This window comes from Lucilia cuprina, chromosome 4, assembly GCF_022045245.1.
Source record: "Lucilia cuprina isolate Lc7/37 chromosome 4, ASM2204524v1, whole genome shotgun sequence".
In the NCBI taxonomy this organism is placed as follows: domain Eukaryota; kingdom Metazoa; phylum Arthropoda; class Insecta; order Diptera; family Calliphoridae; genus Lucilia; species Lucilia cuprina.
This window is the reverse complement of record NC_060952.1, coordinates 95,602,973-95,627,345: the sequence shown is the minus strand read 5'-3', so window position 1 is coordinate 95,627,345 and position 24,373 is coordinate 95,602,973. Positions and strand designations below refer to the sequence as shown.

Genomic DNA, 24,373 nt, shown 5'->3' with positions numbered 1-24,373 from the left:
TTGGCTGATGGTTTTTGCTTGAAAAAAAAAATTACATATAAAAAAAAACTAACAACAAAACAAACTTATTTTCTAACATTTGAAAATAAAAAGTGTTGAAATGATGAGTTTTCTTTTTTAACAAATTATTTAAAATGTTTGTTTTATTTTATGTTTATAAAGAATAAGAATGTAGAAGAAAAGAAACAACAACAACTTACTTCAGGTGGATCCCAAACACATTCGCCTGTGGTTAGATTGGCATACATATGCTCTTTGGTACGGGGTTCGATAATTTCCACCCATTCTATTCTGTAATTAGAAAAAAATATACAAATAAATTTAAAAAGAAATTAGAAACTAACAACTTGAATATAATTTGTGAAAAAAATAATGTTACGTTAAGTTTTTTAAAACAAAATTTAAGACATTTTTTTCTCTTTTAACAAAAACAAATTAATTTAAAAAAAAACAAGCATTCGTTAAGTTTTTTGAAATGTCTTAAAACATAAATGAAATGTCTTTAAATATAAAAAAAAAATTTTCGTTAAGATTTTTAAATTATCAAAAATAAAAAAAATTTTAGAATTTAAAAACCACTTAAATTTTTTTTCAAAGAATGTTATTTTTTAAATTTTGTTAAAAAAACAAACTTTCGTTAAGTTTTTTAAATGTCCAAAAACTAGCAATTTTTCAAGTTTTTTAAAGTACTTTAATTATATACAAACAAATAAAGAAATATAGTCATTAATTTTTTAATTAATTAAGAAAATAAAGTTTCGTTAAGTTTTTTAAAATGCCAAAACTTATAAATCTTTACAGATTTGTATAGTATATTGATTATATAAGTCAAATATGGCTAAAGTTTCCTTAAATTTGTGTAAATTTAAAAAACAAAGTTTCGTTAAGTTTTTGAAATGTCCAAAATTACAAAATCTCCTTTAAATTATAAAATACTTTCTTTATATTAAACGAATAAAGTAAAAGTTTTGTTAAAATGTTATTACTACAGAAAATCGAGTTTCGTTAAGTTTTTTTTAAGACAAAAATGAAGAAATTTGTCTGGATTTCATTAAAATTTTAAATATTTTCTATGAACATAGAAAAAGTTTCATTAAATAGTTATTAGTTTAGAAAATAAAGTTTCGTTATGTTTTTTAAATGTCCAAATTTACAAAATCTTCTTTAAATTATAAAATACTTTCATTATATCAAACGAATAAAGTAAAAGTTTTGTTAAAATGTTATTACTACAGAAAATCAAGTTTCGTTAAGTTTTTTAAATTCCTAAAATTAAGATTTTTTTTGAGATTACATTAAAATTTTAAATATTTTCAATGAACATAGAAAAAATTTCATTAAATAGTTATTAGTTGAAAAAATAAAGTTTCGTTAAGTTTTTTAAATGTCCAAAATTACAAAATCTTCATTGATATATAAAACACTTTCATTATATCAAACGAATAAAGTAAAAGTTTTGTTATAATGCTAAAAATACAGAAAATTAAGTTTCGTTAAGTTTTTAAAATGGCTAATTTTAGCCATTGTATGGATTTTAGCCATTTGTATGGATTTTATACAAATTTTAAATATATTCAGTGAACATAGTAAAAGTTCCATTAAATAGTTATTAGTTTAGAAAATAAAGTTTCGTTAAGTTTATTAAATATTCAAACAATTTTAAAAAATTTATTAAAATTTCATTAGATTATAAAATAAAGTTTCGTTAAGTTTGAAAAATATTCAAAAAACATGAAATTATTCCTAAAAGTTTTGTTAAGTTTGAAAAATATTGAAAAACATGAAATTAGTCTTGTTTCGAATGGTATTTTAAGTAAATTTAATTAATGGTGAAAAAAGCTTCGATTATTAATTGTTATTAGAAATTTTTAATGTTATTAAATTTAGCAAAATTAAACAATTCCAATTTGAAAATTTAAAACGAAAAAAAACTTAAACACACACTGTGCAACGCCCTAGTTTCAACTTGATTCCTTTAATTTAAAAACAACAAAAAAATATATACAATTTCTCCAAAGAGAGGGTGAGCAATGAAGAAGAGCAAATTCCGAAAAAATACGCAAAAAAAATAGAGTAAAAATAAATAGAATGAAGTGTGATGACAAGAAATAAAATAAAAAAAGCACAGAAATAGTTTTCATTCAATATTTCAATTCATTCATTAAATCAAAGAAACAAAAAGAAAAGTAAAACACAACAACTGATGACAACTTAATAAATCTACAGCGTTTATATTTATAGATAAACAAAAACAAAACAACAGTAAACAATTAATAGCAGGAAATTTAATTATGAAATTTATTAATTTATAAAAAAAACTAAGCAAAAATAAAGAGTAAAATTTCAAATCTAACAATAGTTCCGGCTTTTTGGTATTTTATGGATGACACGTTTTTTCTTTATCACTCAACAACCACATTATACCACATACATACATATGTACATATACAAATATTCCTTAAAAGGACATAAACACCACATTCATTTATTTATTTTTTTCATATTAAAAACTCTATCATTCACAATAGTCTTCTTATGTGAGTTTAATGAGAAGTTCACACTCTCACTCGTTTAATCAAAGAAAAAGTGCGTGTTATTATTTCTCTTTAGTGGTTTTCTTAGTGTAATGATGCTAATTAGGCGTTTTTAAAGCAGTTAGTTTTTAAAGGGTAAATAAAAATAAACTAAAGAAATTTTAATTTAATAACAATTTTTCTTAGTTTTTATTATTGTTAGAAAGTTAAGCTTTAGTTAAAATTATGTGAATTTAAAGTGAATATATAGTGCAAGTCAAGTTTTAAGATAAAATTTTTATAAAGTCTAAAAAGACATGGTTGTCAGATCTTACAACGTTGGCAGCGCATTAGCAAACCAATATATCTACCTATCTATCTATCTATCTATCTATCTATCTATCTATCTATCTATCTATCTATCTATCTATCTATCTATCTATCAATCAATCAATCAATCAATCAATCAATCAATCAATCAATCTATCTATCTATCTATCTATCTATCTATCTATCTATCTATCTATCTATCTATCTATCTATCTATCTATCTATCTATCTATCTATCTATCTATCTATCTATCTATCTATCTATCTATCTATCTATCTATCTAATAGGAAAACTCTCACTATTTATCTCATTCGACCTCCACAATTGACAACACTGTTAATAGGATAAAAAATCGATTCGATTAGGCAAAAAGAAACAGAGAAATATGTTAATACAAAGAGAGTAATGAATGTAAAGAGAGTGAGAGTTTTTATTTTTGTTGTAATAAGGAAGTGCGGAATTAAAGGAACACAAAGATTAATCAAATTTTTGTTTAAAAGAAAAATTGCATTAATGCAGCGAAAAAAACTTGGCAACAAAATGGGGAAAAAAGGGAGGAGTTGCAAATGCTAATTTAAGTCAAGGAAAAATTACACAAACAAATAATAATGTTTATAGTACCATTTAAATCTGCTTTTTAAGTTTAAACAGAAACAACGAACGACCTCATTTTTTTACAAATTTAAGTTTTAAAATAGTAATTAGTTAATTATTGTTTAGATTGGAATATTTAAGTGGTATGAAAAATGTTTATGTTACAACGCCAGTGGTTGTTTATGATGGTGAGTGATGTTGTTGTTTTAATTTGTGTTTATTCATAAATTTTAAAGAATTTTTTTTTAAACAGGGCCCCTGAAAAAGCGAAAATGATTTTAAAACATAATAACTAGAGGAAAAGAAAAAACACTTTATTGTTAATAGAAAATAACAACAAAACTTCTTATTAGTTTAACATTTAAGAAAAATAAGTATGTATAAAAGAAAAAGCACACACCTTTCGCAACTCGAACTCATTTTAATTTTTCCATAAACTTCTTTTGTAGTTGCTTTGTTGTAGGTTTATAAGAGCAATAATAGAATTTAATTGATAAACAAATAATTGCCACTTAAAGAAAAGAATAACTTGATTTAAAACAAATTGAACTTTTATCATAAAAAAAGAACTTTTTTCCTTTTGTTGTTGTTATTTTTCCTTTTGCTCCTGTTTTCCGTTTGATTTTAGGCCTGTTTTTTCTCTCTGGCCATTTAGCGGCTGCTTAAGCACCCCACACACTTTTTGTTATTGTTGTTGCTGTTTTTAAGCTTAATTTTATTTTCCACCTTTTTCTCATTTGTTGTATTTCTTCTTTTTCTAACTTCACTTACACACACACACACTCACTAGCGCTCACATATACACACAACTATATACTACCACGGATTTTTCTTTCACTTTTCATATAAGCAAAATGCAATTTTTTTTCTTCTTTTCTTTTGCTGCCTAAATAAAATTTTCTTATTTTCCTTTTTTCCCGACTGCCCACTCGATCTTTGACTTGAAACTTTTTTTATTTCAATTGAAAAAGGGCTTCATTTTGCTTATTTTCATTTAATATTTATTAATTTTTCTTTTTTATTTTTCATACATTTAATAGAAAAAAATTTTGCACTACTTCATTTTTCTTTTAAGAAAAAAAATCAAATAAAGATATTCGCTAACCCGACCAGCCGTCAAACCGTGTGTTTAATACTCACTACTAACGTAAAACTAAAAATTTTGACTGACGCCCGTCTAAAATAAATGTGCATTGAGTGAGAATGAGTGTAAAATTTAATATATGTATGTTGTTTTTGCTTTTGTTGTTGTTTATTTACCCCACTATTGTGAATTGTGACGATGGGTCTCTCATAGAAGTGCTGCCAACATATGTCGTTTTCGCAAAATTTTATTAAATGTGGCAATATTTGTTTTTCTATTATCTCGTTTTCTTATTGTACAATGTTGACAAAATTTCGTTGGAATTGTATATATTTTATGAAAACATGTGGGATAACTTTTAAAATGACCTGTTAAAAATTTTGAGAAAACTTTTGAATATTTTTTTTTTAATATTGTCATTAATAGTTTTTCAGAAACACCATTGATTGTATGAAATTTTTAGGCGTTTTCAAGGTAAAAGTTTTGGCAACTCTTTACATGTGAAGCTGCTGCATTTCAAAAGGTATGTTCAGTCTAAAATGAAAGCGAGGACATTTACCGTTATTTATTTAAGTGCCGACATATTCATAACAAATCTCTAGAGTAAATTTAAATAAAAAGAAAAAAAGTGAAAATCTAAAGTTTAACTAACGTAAAAAAGTGAATTTGTTAATTTTAACTAGTTGTTGATTGTGAGTGATTATGTGTTTATTACTAAAAGATATTAAAAGTTTTAATTATGTGTGTTAATATGTGATAAAGAGACATAGAGATCGATCTACTTATAATGGCACAATTACCTAAATTTGCAGTCGTAAGGACTTTGAAGTTAAGAAGGGCAACCTTACAAGTGGCAATCGTTAAAACTTCAATTGCTATACAAAATTGTGGGGAATAACGGATTTTATCTTTCAGACTATGTGGTGGTTTAAGAAAATCTCAGTGCGAATGACTGCCATGTCCTTTCTTTGGTTGACAAGAACAAAGTATCATTTTAATTTTTTCGTTGGTATGAATCAACCAAAGTTCTGCAACATAAAACTCCATCCAGATTTCCACGGAAATATAGTGCATACCCAAGACTTGATTTACTGGTTATCTTCTCAAAGATGATAAAATAAAAAAAAAATTGAATTTAAAATAATGTATTCACAAATATTTTTTATTTATTTATATACTTATATAAATTATATTACAATATTAGAAAAAAAGTCGTATTTAAAAAAAATAAGAAACAAAAACAATTATTTAGATGTGTAAGGTGTATAAATATTTTGTATTCCTAATAACAATCAGCAAATAAAGATTCATCTTCTTGTTTCATCGCAAAGATAATGTCATCCAAAAGCGATATAAAACTTTCCGAACCTAAAAACCAATCATTGTGATTTTTTAACAACTGTTCCAAATCTAAACTTTTAATAGTCTGCATAAATTCTTTAACGCCCACAGCAGTATAGGCTTTATATAGTTCTGGATCAATGTTAGGATTTAATTGTTCACTGGGTGTTAGGCTATTGTTGGAGGGTATGTTGTCGGTAGAGGATGTAGATGAATTGCCATTATTTAATTGCATTTGTGATTCATAAGAAGCCACCAATAAATTAATATCTTGAGAAGATAATATTGATTCGATAACTTCATCGGATTGAGCATGTTGTGCTAAGGTTAGAGGAGCTGGGATAGGATTAACAATGTTAGCATTGATAGTATCCAAAGGTTTTTCATTTAAAATATCTTTTAAATCCAAATTTTTATCAAATAAAGGAGAATTGGGTGTAGTTAATGGTGTGTTGGGAGCACTATTGCTATTACTACTATTACTAGGTGAAGAATTCTTATCTATACTCTCTACTAAAGATTCAAAATTATATTTTTTTAATTTTTCCAACAAACAATGAACCATACAAACAGCCGTCTTTATCACCTCTAAATCACATTCCTCCTGTAAACATTTTAGTATAACACCCAAACAACCACGTAATGATAATTCTTTAAAAACTTTTAAAATTCTTAAATTGATTTCCTTTTCCGTAAGTGTTACGATTTTTTTATATTCTTTGGAAAAAGTAACGGTGGGAAAGGTGCCATCAATCATGCCTTGATTTGTAAATTGTTTTTTGAATTCCAGTTCCCAAAAATGCAAAGCTTCCAATTTAACCTCCCAATGTAAATCGTATATCACACAATGAGCCAAGGTGGAGTATAAAGTGTCCATATAGCGTGAGGGAATTCGGCGATGTTCATAAATGGTGGCCAATGTCTTCATGGCCTCCTTGCGTACTATACCCTCACTCTCATTGAAGAGGACAAAGAATAAATGATCCTGTAAAGGAAATTGTAAGAAAGTTAATTAAAATGTTAAGCTTTTTAGTGAAAAAACTTACAATTAAATCTTGATTATTTAAATCATTGTCCCATATAATGTTGATTAAAACCATTTTAGATAGACACTTTAGGGCGGAGGCTCTTACATAAGGTTCTTGATCATTTTTGGCCATTTGCAAGACAATAGGACACATTTTATAATCATGTAGAAATTGTTGAAAAGCAGGAAATTCTTCGAAAGAAATAGAAATAAATTAGGAACACAAAATATATTGTAGAACAATAAATTACTTACTAACTCTAGAAATATTAGCTATGGAAGTGGTTAATTCCAATGTACTGTCTCTTACTTCCCAAGCAATGTCATGAAAACGTTTTACTATTATGGGACCCAAACAAACTAAACCCGAACCTTGTAAATTATCCACCAATAAAGCCATATTGGGCGAAAGGAAATGTTCTATGGACAATTGTACCAATTTTAAAGCTTGTACCGCCAACTAATAACAAAAAGGTAGAAGTAGGAATTGAAAACAAATTACATTTTTAAATAATTAATACTTACCCCCTCTGTTAGATTGGGATTCTCTAAAATAACCGCCACTGTATTCACTACACAGGTGGATTCTATACTTTCTTTCCAAGAAATACGATAACGTTTAATAAGACTTTGTAGACCTATTAGACAGGCATATAAAACATTTGGTATGGCCACTATAAATTCAGCACCCATCCAAATTTTACACCAACTAGGCACTACCCTACCCTCCATGGGGCAATTGTTCTTCTCATACGTATTGGTATTGGCAATAAACTCTTTCAAAGCATAAATAATAGCCTGAAAAACCATTACAGCCGGTTCACGTTCCAAAATATTTTGCATTGACAAAATTCCATGTATAGACTTATAAGCTAAATCGGCTATGGCCGCCAAAGAAGTACCCTCAGAGGGTAAAATAATATCACGAAATGAATAACAAATGCGTAAAGTGTGTTCACAGGAGACTTCGAAAATTTTCATTAGATAATTATCAAATAGTTCTTCCTCACGCTCACGACTGCGTAATATCACCAAAACGGGCAATAAATGAAATGTTATCAATTGATTTTCAAATTTAACCAATTCCGTTTCAATCCATATCTCGGGTGGTGCCCTTTTGCCCAACTTCTTCCATAGCATATGATTCAATTCGGCCAATTTGATAAGATTTAAAATTCCCGAACGTTGTACACAAAATTTCATACTATTAAAGAAATTCAAACCAAAACGGGTAAATTTCTCTGGAGCTATTTGTCCCTTATCCCATTGATCCTGTACTAAAACTGCATAGTTAAAACTAGCCAAAGTGTGTAAGATTTTATACAAAAAGAAACGATTTTGAGTCATTTCTATCAGTTTCCATATGGTTAATTCTAAATTATGATAATTTCTACACAAATGTGTGATATTTGTTTTCTCCTCCGACTCTAAGGTTTGTTCGAATATATAGGATAATAAGTCCAAACTAGAAGATAATCTGTGCTGCAATTCTGTATCATCTACATTAATCATTATCTTATCACTGCCTTCTTTATAAACATTTTCCTTAATGGGCTCTATAATTTCGCTTAACATTTCCAAAACTACTTTTTCATCTTTAGCTTTAACGGAAAATTTATACAAGAGCTCGTAGAGTAGCTGACGTGCCTCTCTTACCACATACATAGTGTGATCACGATTGCATAGCTCGATAAGGAAATGCCAGCATTGTTTTAGGCGTATATAGGCTAAGCCCAAACTGTAGCGTGAAACGGCGGCTAAAAGACGTATAAAGCCGAGTTTTATGGAGGGACTGAAACGATGCCGATTGCCTTCGATAATGACAAGTGCACTGAAATTAGTTTAAAAAAAATTAAAATTTTTTCAGAAAATTCTAACTTTATCATTCAAGTATACAAAAAGATATACTGTAGAATACTTATATGACTGACTGGCACGTAGCCATTATTTCCAAAAAACAATTTGTACATACTTTTCGTTAAAAAATTACATACTGAAAGCTAAAATGGCCACTCTGAAGAATGGTTTTAAATATATGTTTTAATTGAAATTTTCCATTGGAAACCTTAACAAAAACACTATCTCTACTCTACAGATAGTTGAGTAAAAAATATATTAATTTACTACAAACTGAACAAAAAATAACAAACACACACATAAACGCGATCATCGCACACGCAGACAAACTTTTCACTACAGAATAATTATTCTTTCACAAGACTTCTTTGCTTTGAAATAATCTCAATAAAATCTCATCTATCAGCAGGTAGTAACCCCTCTACTCCCTTTCTACCAACTAACGTCTTCACAACCAGCCGTAACATCTTCTCCATACAACTTACCGATCCATAATATTCCTTTCTTTTAATTTTATTAAAATCCATTCGTTTTGCATTAAAAGACTACAAAAATTCAACATAAATGAGGTGACTTTTGGATTCACCTTGGTAAAATCCTCATTCAATAACGTAATACACTTGTCAACCCAATCCATGGCAAAGGGTGCTTGTAACACATAAAGATTTTCTATACAAAAGAAAACGTGTGCGGAGTGTTAGGGTAAAAGAAAAAAAGTTTTATTAGTCTCCTTTCCTCTAGGAAAAACAAACAAACAAACAATATCATTTACCTTTATCCGCTAAATGTGTTATAAGCTTTTCAAAGTAAACATTGCTGGTGGTGGCGAAATCTTTCTGGAGAAAAGTTTCAAATATGCGTTGTAAACGTTCGATAATTTGTTGTTGTTGTTCCATTTTTTAAGAATTTTAGTGGAATATTAAACTTAAGGCCAATATTTAACATTAATTTTTTGTATTTTTCCTACGTTTAGTTTAGAAATGATGAAATAATTAAAAAAAAAAAATTACAGATTTTCTTAGTTTGATCTTACAACAAAATATGACCGCCAGAGCTCTGCGCCGACAGATATTAACGGCGCCGGCGACTGACACTAAATATGTTGGCGGCGACTTAAAATCGATTGTAAGCCGGCTAAGTTTTCAACTACGTTTAGTTTTTAAATTTTCAACGATTTTAAATAAAAACGGAATCCGAGAGATCAGAAAGTGGGATTTTGGATGCAAATATATTGTTTATAACAACAAAACAGAGCAAGCTCAAAAGTGGTGTGAGAATATATGCATGGATGAATAAAAAACTCTTAAAAATTAAAAACAAATCATTTCTCCAAGTTTTACGAGGATCAGCCGATATGACGGAAAAGTTTAAAAATATTTTTTTATATATTTCAATAATTTAAAATAATAGTTCCATCCGATTTCATATGCTTTAAAATCAGAAAACGGTAACTAAATACAAATATCAAACAATATTGTGCCTTTGCTTTCCGTAAAGTTATACATGATACAGATGTTCCCGTAAGCACTTGATATAAGTTAAATTACTTACTTACATACTTACTTACTTAATTACTTACTTACTAACTTATTTTGCCCCTCTTTTCTCCTCAAAACAAAAACTTATTCAACTTTCTCTTCTCCGATGCAAACCATCAACAAAAGCAAAACATTTACAAAAATATATATATTGGCAACTCTGTAAAATGTCATTATCATGCACAATTCACAATAGTGATTTATTGCTGTGTTTTGCTGTTGCTATTTTCCTAAAAAAATTGGAAAAATTACTTTTTTAATTTCTTTTTATAATCAGTATAAAAAAACTACGAATTTTACAACATTAATTAATAAACATATACTAAACTTAAAGACTCGAAATTCTTATAGATACTACAACAAAACCAAAGCATAATAGTGTTTACAAAAAATATTTGGAGGAATTAGAAGACAAATTAAAGAAATTGCATTTTTTCCTTGGGAAAGGTGGAAGCAGACTATTATGGACAATAATGTAGACAGGGTTAACAACACATCAACAATAGCAGCAGCAAATAACCTAACAACTACAACATTATTATCATCGTCATCCTCATCAGCAACAACAGCAGCGGCGGCCAGCGCAGCACAAAGCCAATTGCCATCTAATCAACCCATATTATTAGTACCGACAACAACAACACTAGCCACAACAAATTCATTTTGGAAAAATAGTAATCGTATAGTGCCCGGTAGACCTAGTCCCAAAAAAGTCAATCCTGTAAGTGCCACAGAAACCGGCAGTGGTGGAGGAGGTATGATGGCTACTTTTCGTGATTATCAAAATTCAGTTAGTGATGCTTGGGATACGGGAGATGATGAATTTTGTATAATATCAAGTGCGGCTATGCAACAACAACAACATCAGCAGCAACATAGGAATCCTGATGGTTTAATAAATAAAAATGGTAATGAAGTTTTTTTAGTAAGATTTTATAGTTTTGTTAATATTTTGTTTATTTATTTTTGTTAAGATCCTAGAATTTCCAGTCAAGTCTCACAAACTTTGGCTCAAAATGTAATAGAAATACATAAGACGTCAGCCTCGAATGCAGGTGCTGTTGGTCATAATGCTGGCCATATTATGAGCAATAACAATCCAACGCCACTTAATCAACAACAACTACAGCAACAATCTTATGATGGCAAATGTGCAGCTAATAAGCAACAACCACTACAACAGCAACAACATAATGAAAATCCTAATAAAAAGGAATGTAAAATAGAAACACAGGAACAGAGGTATGCTTTTATTAGACCACAAGCAAAACTGCATTCATTTGTTATTGTTATATTAAACAATTTGTTAAAAAATTTAAAAATTTTTTAAATTTTAAATTTTTCACAAAATTAAATTTTTTTTATTATAATGTTTTTCCAGACCTCGTATACGTCATATCCAAGCTCTACCCGGACGACCACAACTGCAAAAATTTACTACCAACAACCAAGATTCCGAATATGAAACTAAAATTGAAAAATTTGAATTACTACTGGATTCTCCGCTATTAGATTTGGTGGCATTGAAAAAACTAAGTTGGTCGGGAATACCCAGAAAGGTTTTTCAAAATATGTTTTTTTATACATAAGTTATACAACAAAATAACATTTTAAAATTTCCACTAGATGCGCGGTATAAGTTGGCGTTTGTTATCGAAATATTTACCACCCTCGGGAGAAAGACGTAATGCGGTATTGGAAAGTAAACGTCAAGGTTATCAGGATTTAAGACAAAATTACTTTAAAGTCGATAGTCAAGATGAATCACAGCAGGATACCTATAGACAAGTAAGCTCATAATTATCGTATAATAACATTTTCATAAATCGTTTATGTCATTTTAGATACATATCGATGTGCCACGTATGAATCCTCAAATATCGCTCTTCCAACAAAAACTTGTTCAGGAAATGTTTGAACGTGTCTTATTCATTTGGTCTATACGTCATCCAGCCTCAGGCTATGTACAAGGCATTAATGATTTAGTAACGCCATTTTTTATTGTTTTCTTACAAGAACAATTGCCGCCAGGTAAAAAACGATCTTTGAGTTTAAAAAATTATATGGAAATTAATTTTTAATTATATTTTAGGAACTGATATTGAAAAATTTGATATGAACTCGTTATCGGTGGAAATTCGTGATGCCATTGAAGCTGATTCATTTTGGTGTTTGTCAAAATTCTTAGATTGTATACAGGATAATTATATATTTGCTCAACTGGGTATACAGGAGAAGGTTAATCAATTAAAGGATTTAATACAAAGAATAGATGGTAAGTAAGCTGTTCTTAGTTTAATTAATAATATATTTAATTTGTTTTAACTTTTTTGCAGGAACTTTACATCGTCATTTACAATCTCATGGTGTGGACTATTTACAATTCTCTTTTCGTTGGATGAATAATTTATTAACTCGTGAATTGCCTCTGCATTGTACCATACGTTTATGGGATACCTATTTAGCTGAATCTGATGGTTTTGCTTTATTTCATTTATATGTTTGTGCTGCATTTCTATTACATTGGAAGGAGGAGTTAATGCAACAAAATGATTTTCAGGTAAGCATATTAATACAAGGGCCAGTAGAATGAAATAAAAAGAAAAAAGGTGCCAAACAACATAATTTGCTGTTATTTTGTAAATAATTAAGTTTAATTTATTATGTTTTCTTGTTTGTTAAACAAGTGTTTTCTTATCACTACAAATATGTTTATAATCTTAATTTTTAGGGTCTTTTATTATTGCTACAAAATCTGCCTACACACAATTGGTCTGATCGTCAAATAAATGTCTTAGTTGCTGAAGCCTTTCGCCTAAAATTTACATATGCCGATGCTCCCAAGCATTTAGAGGCAAAAAGTTGACATCGTCATCATTATCTTTATGTGTCTTAGATAAAAATTCCCTTTTTTTAAAACACACACACACATACCAACACAATCCATTATACAAAAATGTATGTTTTTAAATAATTATTGTTTTTGTTAACAAATTTTTTATTTGCGTAAAATACCAAAACTTTTTAGTAAATATTTATGTTTTTGCTATTTGGTACAATTCCAATTTTTCCCCCCATCTTACTTATCTTTATTAAAACTATAACTTTTGCATATTATTATTATTACTATTATTAAATAAACAAAAACTAAATTTATAACTAAACAAAAACAAATTATATATACATATATTTAACAACACAAGCCCCCTGTTTTTTTATAGTAAGTAAAGCTTAAAGCATTAGATAATATTGTATTTGTAGTAGAGTGTGTCAAAAAGAAAACTAAAACTTTATAAATAGACAAACAAACAAAAAATAACACAAAGTTTAAAACAAATATTCTCTGTCTTTCGATCGTAGCCATTAACAAGAATTGTGTAATTTTTATTAAATATTTAAATATTAAACGAAAAAAATCCAAATAGAAAATTTAACAAACAGTTAGTAATGGTATATAAAAAATTAATTATAAATTAAATAAATATACTTACATACATTATAGAGTAAATGTCAAAGGCATATGCAATTATTAAATAGTTTACTGTTTGTAATATTCAATATTTAATAAAATTCTACTTTAATTATAAATAAAAAACAAATATTTAATAAAACGAAAAAAATACATACACACTCACATTAATCTCTTACACTTTGTATATAATCTTTATTATAAATAATAAAAAAATATATATAAATGATTCTTATTATGAAAGAAGTTTTTTATTTATTTTAATTTTTAAAAAATTAAAAATTTCTAAAAAAAACTTATTTTCATATTTTAAGTTTATGGTGAAATTTTGAATTTCTAGTGAAATATTGAATTTCAGCGAAATTCTAAACTTTTGGTGAAATTTTAAATTTCTAGAGAATTTTTTAATATCTGGCGAAATTTTGACTTTTTAGAGGATTTAAAATTTTTCCAAATTTTTAAAAAAATTAAAATTTTTGTAAATTTTTTTAAAAATTTCAAATTTTTAAAAAATTTCAAATTTCTTCTACATTTTTTTAAAAATTTAAAATTTTTAGTGAAATTTAAAAAAAATCCAAATTTCTAGTAAAAATTTAAAAATTTTTAAAAAATTTCAAATTTCTAGTAAAAATTTAAAAATTTTTAAAAAATTTCAAATTTCTAGTAAAATTTCGAAATTTTGGCAATATTTTGAAATTGAAAGTAAATAGAAATTAGTTTATTTTTTAATTTCCTTTATTTATTCATTCACATATAAATATAAAGCCAAGTTTATATTTTGCCTAAATCGAACTTAAAATAATAGTAAAAGTTATTAGCACATAATAAATAATAAAATTTTCTTTTTAAAATAAAACAAAAAATAATACCAATTGTTAAAAAATTGTAAGAAATATCTTCATGATCATAAAATCCTTTCAAAGGAATGTTTTTTCTTTTACTTTTCTTCTTAAATTAAAGTTAATTTTGTCTTTCGGCTAAATGTTTCAATTGTTTTAAAACCGTTTCCAATAACTTCTTTTTGTCATTTTTGCGTAAACCCGAAAACATGGTTTTCTTATCGGCTTCTCTAATCTTTTCTAAAATAATAATGATATATTGTGGATGTACCAAATGATAACGATCTTCTTTGGTGCCATAATCATGCAAATAGGTGGCCCATTCTTCCATAGTAAGCAAATCCAACAGCTGGCGACATTTCAAATAATATTTTGAAAGATCACCTTCCTTTAAGCCGGGCACAGGATCTTTGGCGGCAAAGAATTCACATTGCAGCAAATCTAAATTGATTTGTTGTAAAGCACCCGTGGAGATTTGCTTCACTTCATCATCGAATAGCAGAGACCAGATTTTTTCAGCCATATGTTCACAAGTTCGGTGACAGGCTGTCTGAGCTATAGAGGGCAACTTGGTGGAGAAACTTTCAAATGTACTGGATAAATAGGAAATCATATCGGTAATATAGGCCGAAGCTTTGCCAGGTGGTTCCACCAGCAACCATTCATATTCGGAAAGTTCAAAGAATTCATCAATTTTCGAGCAAATACGTATGCCCACCTGTCTTTCGGCATCCTGACGGGCCACATGAAACATGGCCGAAGGTGTTTGGGCAACACTGCTCACAGTATTAGTCATATGACAGACAAATTCATCTAAAAATGGACTGGCTTTTTCCAGATATTGTGTATCTATAATAATTTGTATTAATTGCGGTAGAGCTACACTTGGATTACGAAAGACCACCGAAAGACAGCCACTAAAACTTCTAGTTAGCAAAAGATTGGCAGCCTTGCGTACCATGGCAGCCACTTCATTGGGTGAAAGGGTTAAATCTTCGGCAAATTTCATGCAGGCATACATAAACTCCTTGGCCTGATGATAGACTTCGGGTACCATGCGTGAGAAGGGGAATTTCTTGGGAAATGGTGCATTTTCCAATTGTTCCGAGTGAAAGGGAAAACGTTCAATTATGGATTCGTATTCCTCTTGATTTTCCACAATCATGGGTAGAAATTGTTCTTTGTCGAGTATATCGCGAAAGACGTGAACCCAACGTTGAAGTAAAACCTAGAAAATTTGTCAGTTTTCAGAAATATTCAAAATTTTTTGTTTTCTGGTAATTAAAATTTTTAAACATTTAATTCACTTAATTTCCATCTTACCTCATTATAATGATCCCTCATATTATGCAGCAACTCCCACAATATATTCACCGTATAACCATAACATTTAAAAGTATTAATCGACAACATTATCAAATTCTTAATCCTTAACAAGATATTTGGATCCGTACAAGACGACGAACTCATGCTAATCTCATTAACAAACTTGGTCAACGAAGAAGACCATAATTCTTCTAAATAGGCGGTAGTAACGACATCACCTGCAGTATTCTTAACATGATCCTCAACCACAAAGAAACCCACAATAGCACAAATATACAACTTATAAGCATCCAAATTATCATGCATACCAGGAGGTGGTTGTAAAACCAATTTCGATTGATCTCTACGCTGTTGGCGATAATCTTTTTCAAAGTACTCTCGTTGACCCAACACCGTATAGATGTGTAGACAACGATAGATGGGAGAAAAATCAATTAAATCTTGAGCCGATAGATTATCTTCATCTATGGCATTTTCTTTATTTTTCAAAGATTTCTTATGATCCTCAATGATGGTGTTAATGTCGCGTTTTTGTAATTTCTTAGTATGTTCTATGGCCTCCTTGCCGATTTTAGGAGAAAATCTTCTTATATTTTCTAAGAATTCACGAAAATCTGCCTCAGCGGAACGTCTTATATTCTCCTTAATCACTGGTATAGCATGACGCATTTGTGTAACAAATTTGTAACTTTGTAATTTAGGCAAATGCTGTAATTCCAAATTCTCTAAGGTACGCAAAGATTGATAGTATTGTTTATTGGAAGCCTGTTGGCAAAATTTAATATAACATTCCAAGGCAGGCAAACATTCTTGTAGAGCATCTATAGCCGATGCTAAATTCGATTCTATTTGTCTGGCTTTGACCAAATCATTGCCTTGTTGTATGAGTGAGGCACTTATTTGTTGCAAGGATTTATCTAAACTTTGCACTTCAGTAGCCAGCTGATGTGCCTGAGTTCTCACCTGCAAAAGTTCTTGTATGGATTCGATGAAACCCTGATAGGAAAGATTACAAATTCTTTCGATATCCTTATCATGACTACGTATACGTTGTTCCAATTGTTCAGAGATGGATTCTTTGTTATCACCTTTTTTTAAATATTTAAAAATAGTAAATATATTAAGGGCGTGTTATGAATTCTTCATTAATTTGTAGTTTTCTTTTTAATATATACCTTCTAAAATTGAACGAAATGTAGGACCCCAATAATCATCCACTGCTTCTATATCTTGCACAGTAATTTTCGACATTTTTATGTTTAGTTATTTATAAAATTTCCGAAAATAATCAAAATTTTATCAATTTTTAAAGAAAAATTGAAATTGTGTTGTTGCAAACAATAAAATCTAAAAGACAGCTGATTAATCAAAACAGACGTATAAAAAGGTTACCATACTTCAAATAAATTGGTGTTTTAATAAAAATCGTTAGAATATTTTTTTTTTTAATTTTCTGTTAACAAATGAATTAAAAGATAAAAGAACACTTAAAACACTTTAAAACCTTTAAGACTTCAATTTAATTAAATTGTTTGTCTAATTAATTGCTTATTTCATTCAGATTTTTTGTTTTTTTTTTTCTTTAAATTACTTTTCTACAACTACCGGCAACCTTGTTGCCACTCACTTGACAGCTAGTTCATGTGTGTGTTTGTTTTTGTTTAAAATAAACAAAAACACGAAACCACAAACAAAAGCAAAACAAAATCAAAAACACACACAAACTTTCACTTTGTAATTTGTATTGTTTTTATTTTAGTTACTCAAGCTTCAGAGAAGCTCTTAAAGAAATACAATTAATAAAGAAAAACAAAATGGTTTAAACAGATTTTAAGCGTTAATTCAATCAAAAGCACGTACCCACGCACGCAAATAAAACAAATTTTATTTAATTAATCAATTCCAACTAACACAAAAACAAAACGGAAATGTCTTCTTCTTTAACCCAGCGAAGACAACAGAATTCATCTGTGGCAGCATCTGCAAATAATAATAATCATGTTGTAGGAGATGTCAAGGGAGGTACTGCTGCTGGGATTAACCCCACCCATGTGCAAAATAAAACAGAAAAAACAAATCCTATGGTTTTTGTTGTGTTTATATCGTTATTATTTGATTTGTTGGCATTTACCATTATATTGCCTTTACTACCTTCACTATTGGAATACTTTAAGTCTAATGATAGTTCCGGTTTATATAACATTTTAACGGAACGCATAAGCTGGTTTCAAGAATTTTTAGGTGCTCCTGAACGTTATAATTCAGTGTTGTTTGGTGGTTTCTTGGGCTCCATGTTTAGTTTTCTACAGTTCATAGCCAGTCCTGTGGTGGGGGGTTTATCAGATTACTATGGTCGTAAACCGGTTATTGTGGTGTGTGCGGTAAGTTTGTTTTATTTTTCTTTTTCATAAAACTAAAGTTAATTTATTAAAATTGCAATTTGTTATTTCTTTTTCAGGCTGGCATTGCTGGCTCTTATTTGTTGTGGGCCTTTTCTCGTAATTTTGCTGTTTTTGTTTTAGCCCGTTTTGTTGGTGGTCTAAGCAAGGGCAATATTTCCTTGTGCATGTCTATTATAACGGATGTTTCGAGTGAAAAGACCCGCGGCCGTGGCATGGCTTTGGTGGGTGTAGCTTTTTCTTTGGGTTTTATAGTTGGTCCCATGATTGGTGCTTTGTTTGCTATATTCTCGAATAAATCTACCGGTCCTTGGTTTGTTTTACCTTCATTGCTGGCCTTTGGTTTGGCTGTAGGTGATCTATTAGTCTTGGTGTTTTGTTTAAAGGAAACTTTACCAAAGGTAAGTAAATTTTTTGAAATTTTTATTTTTTTTACAAAAAGTTTTTAAAATTTCGTTTTAGAAATATTTTTAAAGAAATTAATTAAATTTTAATAATTTAATTTTCTTTTAGGAAAAACGTGTTAAAGAAATCTCTTCTTCCCTCTCCTATGCCTGGCAATTGCTCAATGTTTCCTCCATATTTCGGTAAGTTTCATCTTTGTTATCTTTTACACAACTTTAATTAAAATTCTAATTAATTATCGGTGAATAATGTAGAAATTATTGTGCTAGACTGCACGTTTTTTTCAAATAAGATTTACAAACAGCAAATGATTTAATAACTTGAGTATTTCTTATCTAAAAAGTTAAATTACTTAAAACAACAATAAAGCAAAGAAATGTTTTAAAATTTGTGATGGCGACTTGAAAATTTAAATTTGATATTTCATTTAGATAAAAAACCAAAACAAAACAAATATGGGGCTAAAAATACCGGTTTCTTTAGCTCTACAATTAAATTTTTTGTTAAAAAAAATCGTCATGCATTAATGGTTTTTAACAAGAGTTGTTTATCAATATTGTTTAATTAGTTTATATTAATATAATGAATGAGTTTTTTGAAATTTAAATGAAAAATCTATTCTGTATTATTATCTTTCCTTTCAGATTTGCCAGCATTAAAAATGTTTCACAAAAACAAATCAAATCTTTACAAACTATCGGAATGATTTATTTCATTTATCTATTCCTATATTCTGGATTAGAGTTTACCGTAACATTCCTTATGTATCATAAATTTGGTTATAACTCTATGGATCAAGCTAAAATGTTTTTAACTACTGGTAAGTAGGCACAAAATGTTGTCCTTAAAAAAGTATATATCAAACATTTTTCAAATTTTCTACTTTTACAGGTATTATCATGACGGTATTACAAGGTTCGGTGGTAAGACGTTTGCCCGAACAAAAAGTACAAAAATATGCCGTCTTTAGTTTATATCTCTTGGTACCCGCTTTTATATTAGTGGGTTTGGCGCACTCGGCATTTGTGCTATATATGGGCATGATATTATATGCCATATGTAAGTAAAAACTTAAGAATAATGAGAATTTTCCAAATAGAATTCTATAATTATTATTATTTCCAATAGCTACTGCCTTTACAGTCACCTGTTTAACTACTTTGGTCTCCAAATATGGCAATGATGATCAAAAGGGTTCGGTTTTGGGTATCTTTCGTTCATTGGGTGCTTTAGCTCGTGCCATAGGTCCGGTTGTAGGCTGTATAGCTTTTTGGTGTATAGGCTCACAAATGACCTATATTTTGGGAGGCCTATTATTACTTATACCCTCGTTTGTATTACAAAAAGTACAATTGTAATTTATTTTGTTAACTATACTGTATTATATACACAATTAATTTAAAAATGTATTAACTAGTACTTAAATGAAATTATATAGAAATTATACTCTTCAATTTACATAAATATTACTTTTTATATATATAATTAAATTTTCTATAAAAATAAATTTAATTTATTTAACCAAAAAAACAAGCAATAAACAAATAATGTCTAAATTTTCTTAAATACAAATCGTTTCATTTCCTCACTACACCGATTTTACAACTAGAGGCAATGGACGGAAGCTGATTGCCGCATTCAGGGGATATCCTTGGGATACGTACTTATTATACCATTGATCTCAGCAGAATCACTAACATACACTCATAATAGAGCGCGATGATGTCTGTCTGGTGTGCCTTTCAGTGAAGCTCTTGTTGCTGTCTTCAAACACTATGATGGCCGAATATTTACAAGAAACAATTGTGTTAAGCCGTAACGTTACTGACTGACTGACTGCTTCATCATCGCATCATCGCCTAAACGGTTTAAGCTAAAGAGCTGAAATTTGGACAGGAGGTTGGTGTCCCATCAAATAGATCCACTATGACGGGATTTTTGGAAATTCGGATGATTAGGGGTTTAAAAATGGTAAATTCGGTAACCTCATATCTCCTAAACTATAAAAGATACAAAAACAGTTTAAAGCTTATCGTCATTCTGGTGCCCTGGTGTCTGGTGTCGACAGGTGTCCTGTAATTTTTTCAAATTCGGCCCCTTTATGGGAATAAACGGGTAAAAACTGTAATTTGGTACTTCTTTTGCACCCCATGTAGCTTTTAAACCAGACAACATTAAAAAAAATATTTTTGAATCCTTCATAACACGACGAAAGTTTATTTATTTTTGGTTCTTTTTATGAAACATTGTTTTTGGTTTATTAACTTATATACATATGAATACATAATAACGGGCTACCAATACGATGATGAAACTTTTTGGAACAGAATTTTTATTTCCTTAATGGGGAGGAAAAAAATACCAAAAGAGGTAAAAACGGGAAATTTGATTTTATTCAAGAAACACTAAATATGCTAATAGGATGTTTTTCGAAACACCGGTACCAAGTACATAATATTTTTTGGTGCTTTTCCATTCTCCAACTGGTACTTTTTGAGTTTCCTATGATATTAAAATTGAAACATGAAATTGTATATCTGGAAACCATGAAACCATTAGAATGATCAAAATAGTTAAGTTTCTTATTTATATTGATTTTAGGGTACTAGCACAGCACACTGGGTATAGCTAGTAAATAAACAATTTTATTTGTTTTATTTTTACGTTATTGATCATTTTCTTAATTCAAAATTCCATGCATATATTCTCACACCACTTTTGAGCTTGCTCTGTTTTGTTGCTATAAACAATATATTTGCTTCCACAATCCCACTTTCAGATCTCTCGAATTCCGTTTTTATTTAAAATCGTTGAAAATTTAAAAACTAAACGTAGTTGAAAACTTAGCCGGCTTACAGTCGATTTTAGGTCGCCGACAACATTTTTAGTGTCAGTCGCCGCCGCCGTTAATATCTGTCGGCGCAGGGCTCTGGCAGCCAACAACAATAAGACAAAATTTAACGAACGGCCATATTGAACTTGTACAGAAACGAACAAGGAAAAAAGAGAGATTTTTTCTTGTGTCTACGTTCGTCGCGAAAAGTCGCAAAAAAGGTGATTAATTCATATTAAAACGTAGAATAAATTGTAATTTTTTTAAGTTTGCAAAATCTTTAAACGTACTTCTTTCTGTTAATTAATAAAAGATAAAAAAGCCTAAAAAATCAAACAATTTAATTAATAACAAGTGTTGAGTAGAAAAAGCAAAAAAAACTAAGAAACGTAAAACAAATGAAATCTAATTTTTCTTTTCAAAGAAAGTGATTACAAAGAAATAAAAAAAGTAACCGCCCGTCATTCTGCCCAACATTTTTTCTTTCTTTCATAGTGTTTTTGTATTTTTTTAACAACAAAAAAAATTTAACATAGAAAATTTTTTCTCTTCTTTTTTCCATTTTTTTACGGATTTTTTGTTGTTGGTGATGGTCGTTTAATCATTGACTTCGTCGTTCGTTGCTCATTGTACGGTGTTTTCTTCTTTTCTTTCTTTTTCGCTGCCACTGCTGCTGCTTCTTCTTCTTTTTTGGGGCTGCTGCACTTGTAACTTTTGTACTAAACAACTACAACACAAATATCAATCTACGTTTCTCTTGTGCTTGTTATTGTTGTTTTGCTTGCTCCCTTTGTGCTGCTGCTGGTGTTGTGTTGTTGTTGTTGGGTCTTATGCTTTTTTTATTTGCTTTGATACGACAACGGAACGGGATGATGATGTTTTTATTGTTGGTGGTGTATGTGTTGTGATATTTTTTGGGGTCATTTTATTAACAATTGTGTATAAAAAATTGCATATACAAAAAAAAATATATAATTCATTTGAAAGTTTAAAGAATTTTGTTAAAAAAGGAGATAAAGTTATACAGATTTACATATAACGCATAAGAGGCAAACAAGAAAATTACAAGGATAATATTGAGAAAAAAGTTGCAAACAAAATAAAAACAATAAAATACCTATTAAACTACTAGTAACAAAGGAAACACAACAACAACAAAATGGGCACAAGGGAAGATGAATATGATTATTTATTCAAAGGTAATTATTAATTGATTTTTCTTTTTAAGTTTTAAAATTATACTTTGGATTTAAAATGAAAGTGTAATATAATTTTAAGCTATTTATTATTTAATTACTCATAATTTCATTTTAAATTTTTTTGTGTTTTTTCATTGAGTATTAAAATGCAAAAAGTCATTTCTTCTGTCATAAATGATGGTATTGACTGATTAGAATAATGTTGCCAGATTATTTTAATACAAGATAGTTTTTCTAAGGAAATATTTCGTCAAATTAATGTCATATTTTATTAAATTATATGGAGTAAAAAAAAATCATAAAAATTAAAATGAAATTATGATGTTTTTGGCCCTAGATCATCGTTTGTATCATAATGAACGATATTTCGAAATCTGTTAGCTCATTATTTGGCGTATTTTTGTTCAGTTTAACTAAATTAGTAAGAAAGTTTTATTTGCCACTGATAATTATTCTAACTAATATGTATAATTTAAAGCAAAAATATGGAGGAATTTGCATTCATAAGATTTTCTATTTTAAGTTAGAGAAATTTCAATATACGTAAAAATTTAAAAAATACATAAATTATGCTACAGATGCGAGACTGTTTCCTGAATTTATTAACAAAATCTCATTTTCATAAAAACGTAATGCGAAATTGTTTTTCTGAAGTTTTTGTCTTCAAAATTTTATTTTCAAATTTTATTTACATAATTCAATTGTGAAATTCCAAAAATTTTTCAAAATTGTATATAATTTTATTCCTTAAAAAAATTGCCTATATTTTTATCAAAAAAGTCAAAATTTTGAAATTTTCATTAAAAAATTCATCATTTACAATTTTCATTTACAAGTTTCTATTTCAATATTATGAAACTTCTGTAGCAAATTATTCAATATTTTATATTTTTATAGATTTATATTCTTATTTCTTACAATTAAATAACAAAATTTTAGAATATTGAAAGAAAAAGGGTTTATTAACAAAACTTAAATTTTGATATAAAAATATACTAATTAAGTGGGTGTTAACCTTTCCTTACACTTTCCCCATCATTAAGCGTATAGTTCTCCTAACATGTGGCAATATTATAACAATATTGGCATTTTTTTTTTTTGTTTAACAAGATGACGTATGTTTTGTGTGTGGTTGAGTGTGTTATTTTTTCCTAACACAGAGTTTTAATTGTTAAAGTCATTAGCTAATTTATTAGTTGTTTTATACAAATATATGCAAGCAACAAGAGTAAACATTTAGTAATTTTAAACTTTGCAAATATTTGTTATTTTAGGTTAAATTTATACATAAAAATACTTTAGCTAATTGTGGAATAATTGAGAGAAAGAGTAATTATGTGTTTGCAAGTGTGATTACTCCCCCACAATCAGAAATGACAAAAACTCACAGACTTTTTTTCTAAATACTTTTATGCCTCATATACTATGGTTATGTTTATTTATTTATTTTTTCATTTTCTCTATTTATATTTAATATTATTGTTAGTTATATTTAATTCTTTTTTATGAATATGACACGTTGCATAAAACTCGTTTATTTTAATTCTTGTTACTCAGCTGTTTTTTTATCCTCTATTTTGGTTTTAATATTCTATTCTCTTTATTTTTTTATCTCACT

At 28.6% G+C, this 24,373-nt stretch overlaps 6 protein-coding genes across 9 annotated transcripts in view; 3 read left to right on the top strand and 3 right to left on the bottom strand.

Annotated features, from left to right (window-relative positions):
• Positions 1-4,610, bottom strand: part of LOC111683091 — a 34,069-nt gene extending 29,459 nt beyond the window's left edge. Inside the window, 2 exon segments of the mRNA XM_046948849.1 lie at positions 201-291; positions 3,839-4,610. Of these exon segments, the coding sequence (XP_046804805.1) occupies positions 201-291; positions 3,839-3,858 (111 nt within the window). The 5' untranslated portion in view covers positions 3,859-4,610.
• Positions 4,611-5,676: 1,066 nt separating this feature from the next.
• On the bottom strand, positions 5,677-9,798 carry LOC111683085. Of its 3 annotated transcripts, XM_046948787.1 has the most exons (7): positions 9,781-9,798; positions 9,520-9,710; positions 9,233-9,416; positions 7,416-8,721; positions 7,146-7,350; positions 6,910-7,082; positions 5,677-6,848 (listed from the first exon to the last, which is right to left on the bottom strand). In XM_046948787.1, the coding sequence occupies exons 2-7, from the start codon at positions 9,641-9,643 to the stop codon at positions 5,805-5,807; spliced, it is 3,036 nt and encodes a 1,011-aa protein (XP_046804743.1). In that variant the 5' UTR covers positions 9,644-9,710; positions 9,781-9,798; the 3' UTR covers positions 5,677-5,804. The 3 variants fall into 3 exon arrangements, with proteins under 3 accessions (XP_046804743.1, XP_023300885.2, XP_046804744.1); XM_023445117.2 differs by lacking the exon at positions 9,781-9,798 and having other exon boundaries at positions 9,520-9,770; XM_046948788.1 differs by lacking the exons at positions 9,233-9,416; positions 9,520-9,710; positions 9,781-9,798 and adding an exon at positions 8,863-9,200.
• A 680-nt stretch (positions 9,799-10,478) lies between these two features.
• Positions 10,479-13,204, top strand: LOC111683096 (TBC1 domain family member 22B). Its single transcript, XM_023445130.2, has 8 exons — positions 10,479-11,193; positions 11,260-11,527; positions 11,667-11,844; positions 11,912-12,073; positions 12,130-12,316; positions 12,378-12,560; positions 12,622-12,845; positions 13,017-13,204. The coding sequence occupies exons 1-8, from the start codon at positions 10,749-10,751 to the stop codon at positions 13,149-13,151; spliced, it is 1,782 nt and encodes a 593-aa protein (XP_023300898.2). The 5' UTR covers positions 10,479-10,748; the 3' UTR covers positions 13,152-13,204.
• Positions 13,205-14,479: 1,275 nt separating this feature from the next.
• Positions 14,480-17,266, bottom strand: LOC111683093 (exocyst complex component 6). Its single transcript, XM_023445127.2, has 3 exons — positions 17,095-17,266; positions 15,917-17,007; positions 14,480-15,821 (listed from the first exon to the last, which is right to left on the bottom strand). The coding sequence occupies exons 1-3, from the start codon at positions 17,168-17,170 to the stop codon at positions 14,715-14,717; spliced, it is 2,274 nt and encodes a 757-aa protein (XP_023300895.1). The 5' UTR covers positions 17,171-17,266; the 3' UTR covers positions 14,480-14,714.
• A 390-nt stretch (positions 17,267-17,656) lies between these two features.
• Positions 17,657-20,174, top strand: LOC111683098 (major facilitator superfamily domain-containing protein 10). The gene is made up of 6 exons (XM_023445132.2): positions 17,657-18,300; positions 18,378-18,719; positions 18,832-18,905; positions 19,368-19,543; positions 19,615-19,782; positions 19,852-20,174. Exons 1-6 carry the CDS (start codon positions 17,848-17,850, stop codon positions 20,079-20,081), a joined length of 1,443 nt encoding a protein of 480 aa, XP_023300900.2. The 5' UTR covers positions 17,657-17,847; the 3' UTR covers positions 20,082-20,174.
• A 1,461-nt stretch (positions 20,175-21,635) lies between these two features.
• LOC111683087 (ras-related protein Rab-11A) overlaps positions 21,636-24,373 on the top strand; it is an 11,192-nt gene continuing 8,454 nt past the window's right edge. Inside the window, exons 1-2 of one of the 2 annotated variants that reach the window (XM_023445120.2) lie at positions 21,636-21,777; positions 22,544-22,755. In XM_023445120.2, the coding sequence (XP_023300888.1) occupies positions 22,716-22,755 (40 nt within the window). In that variant the 5' untranslated portion in view covers positions 21,636-21,777; positions 22,544-22,715. Of the gene's footprint in view, positions 21,778-22,174; positions 22,756-24,373 lie in introns of those variants that run through there. The other variant, XM_046949561.1, reaches the window with a different exon arrangement.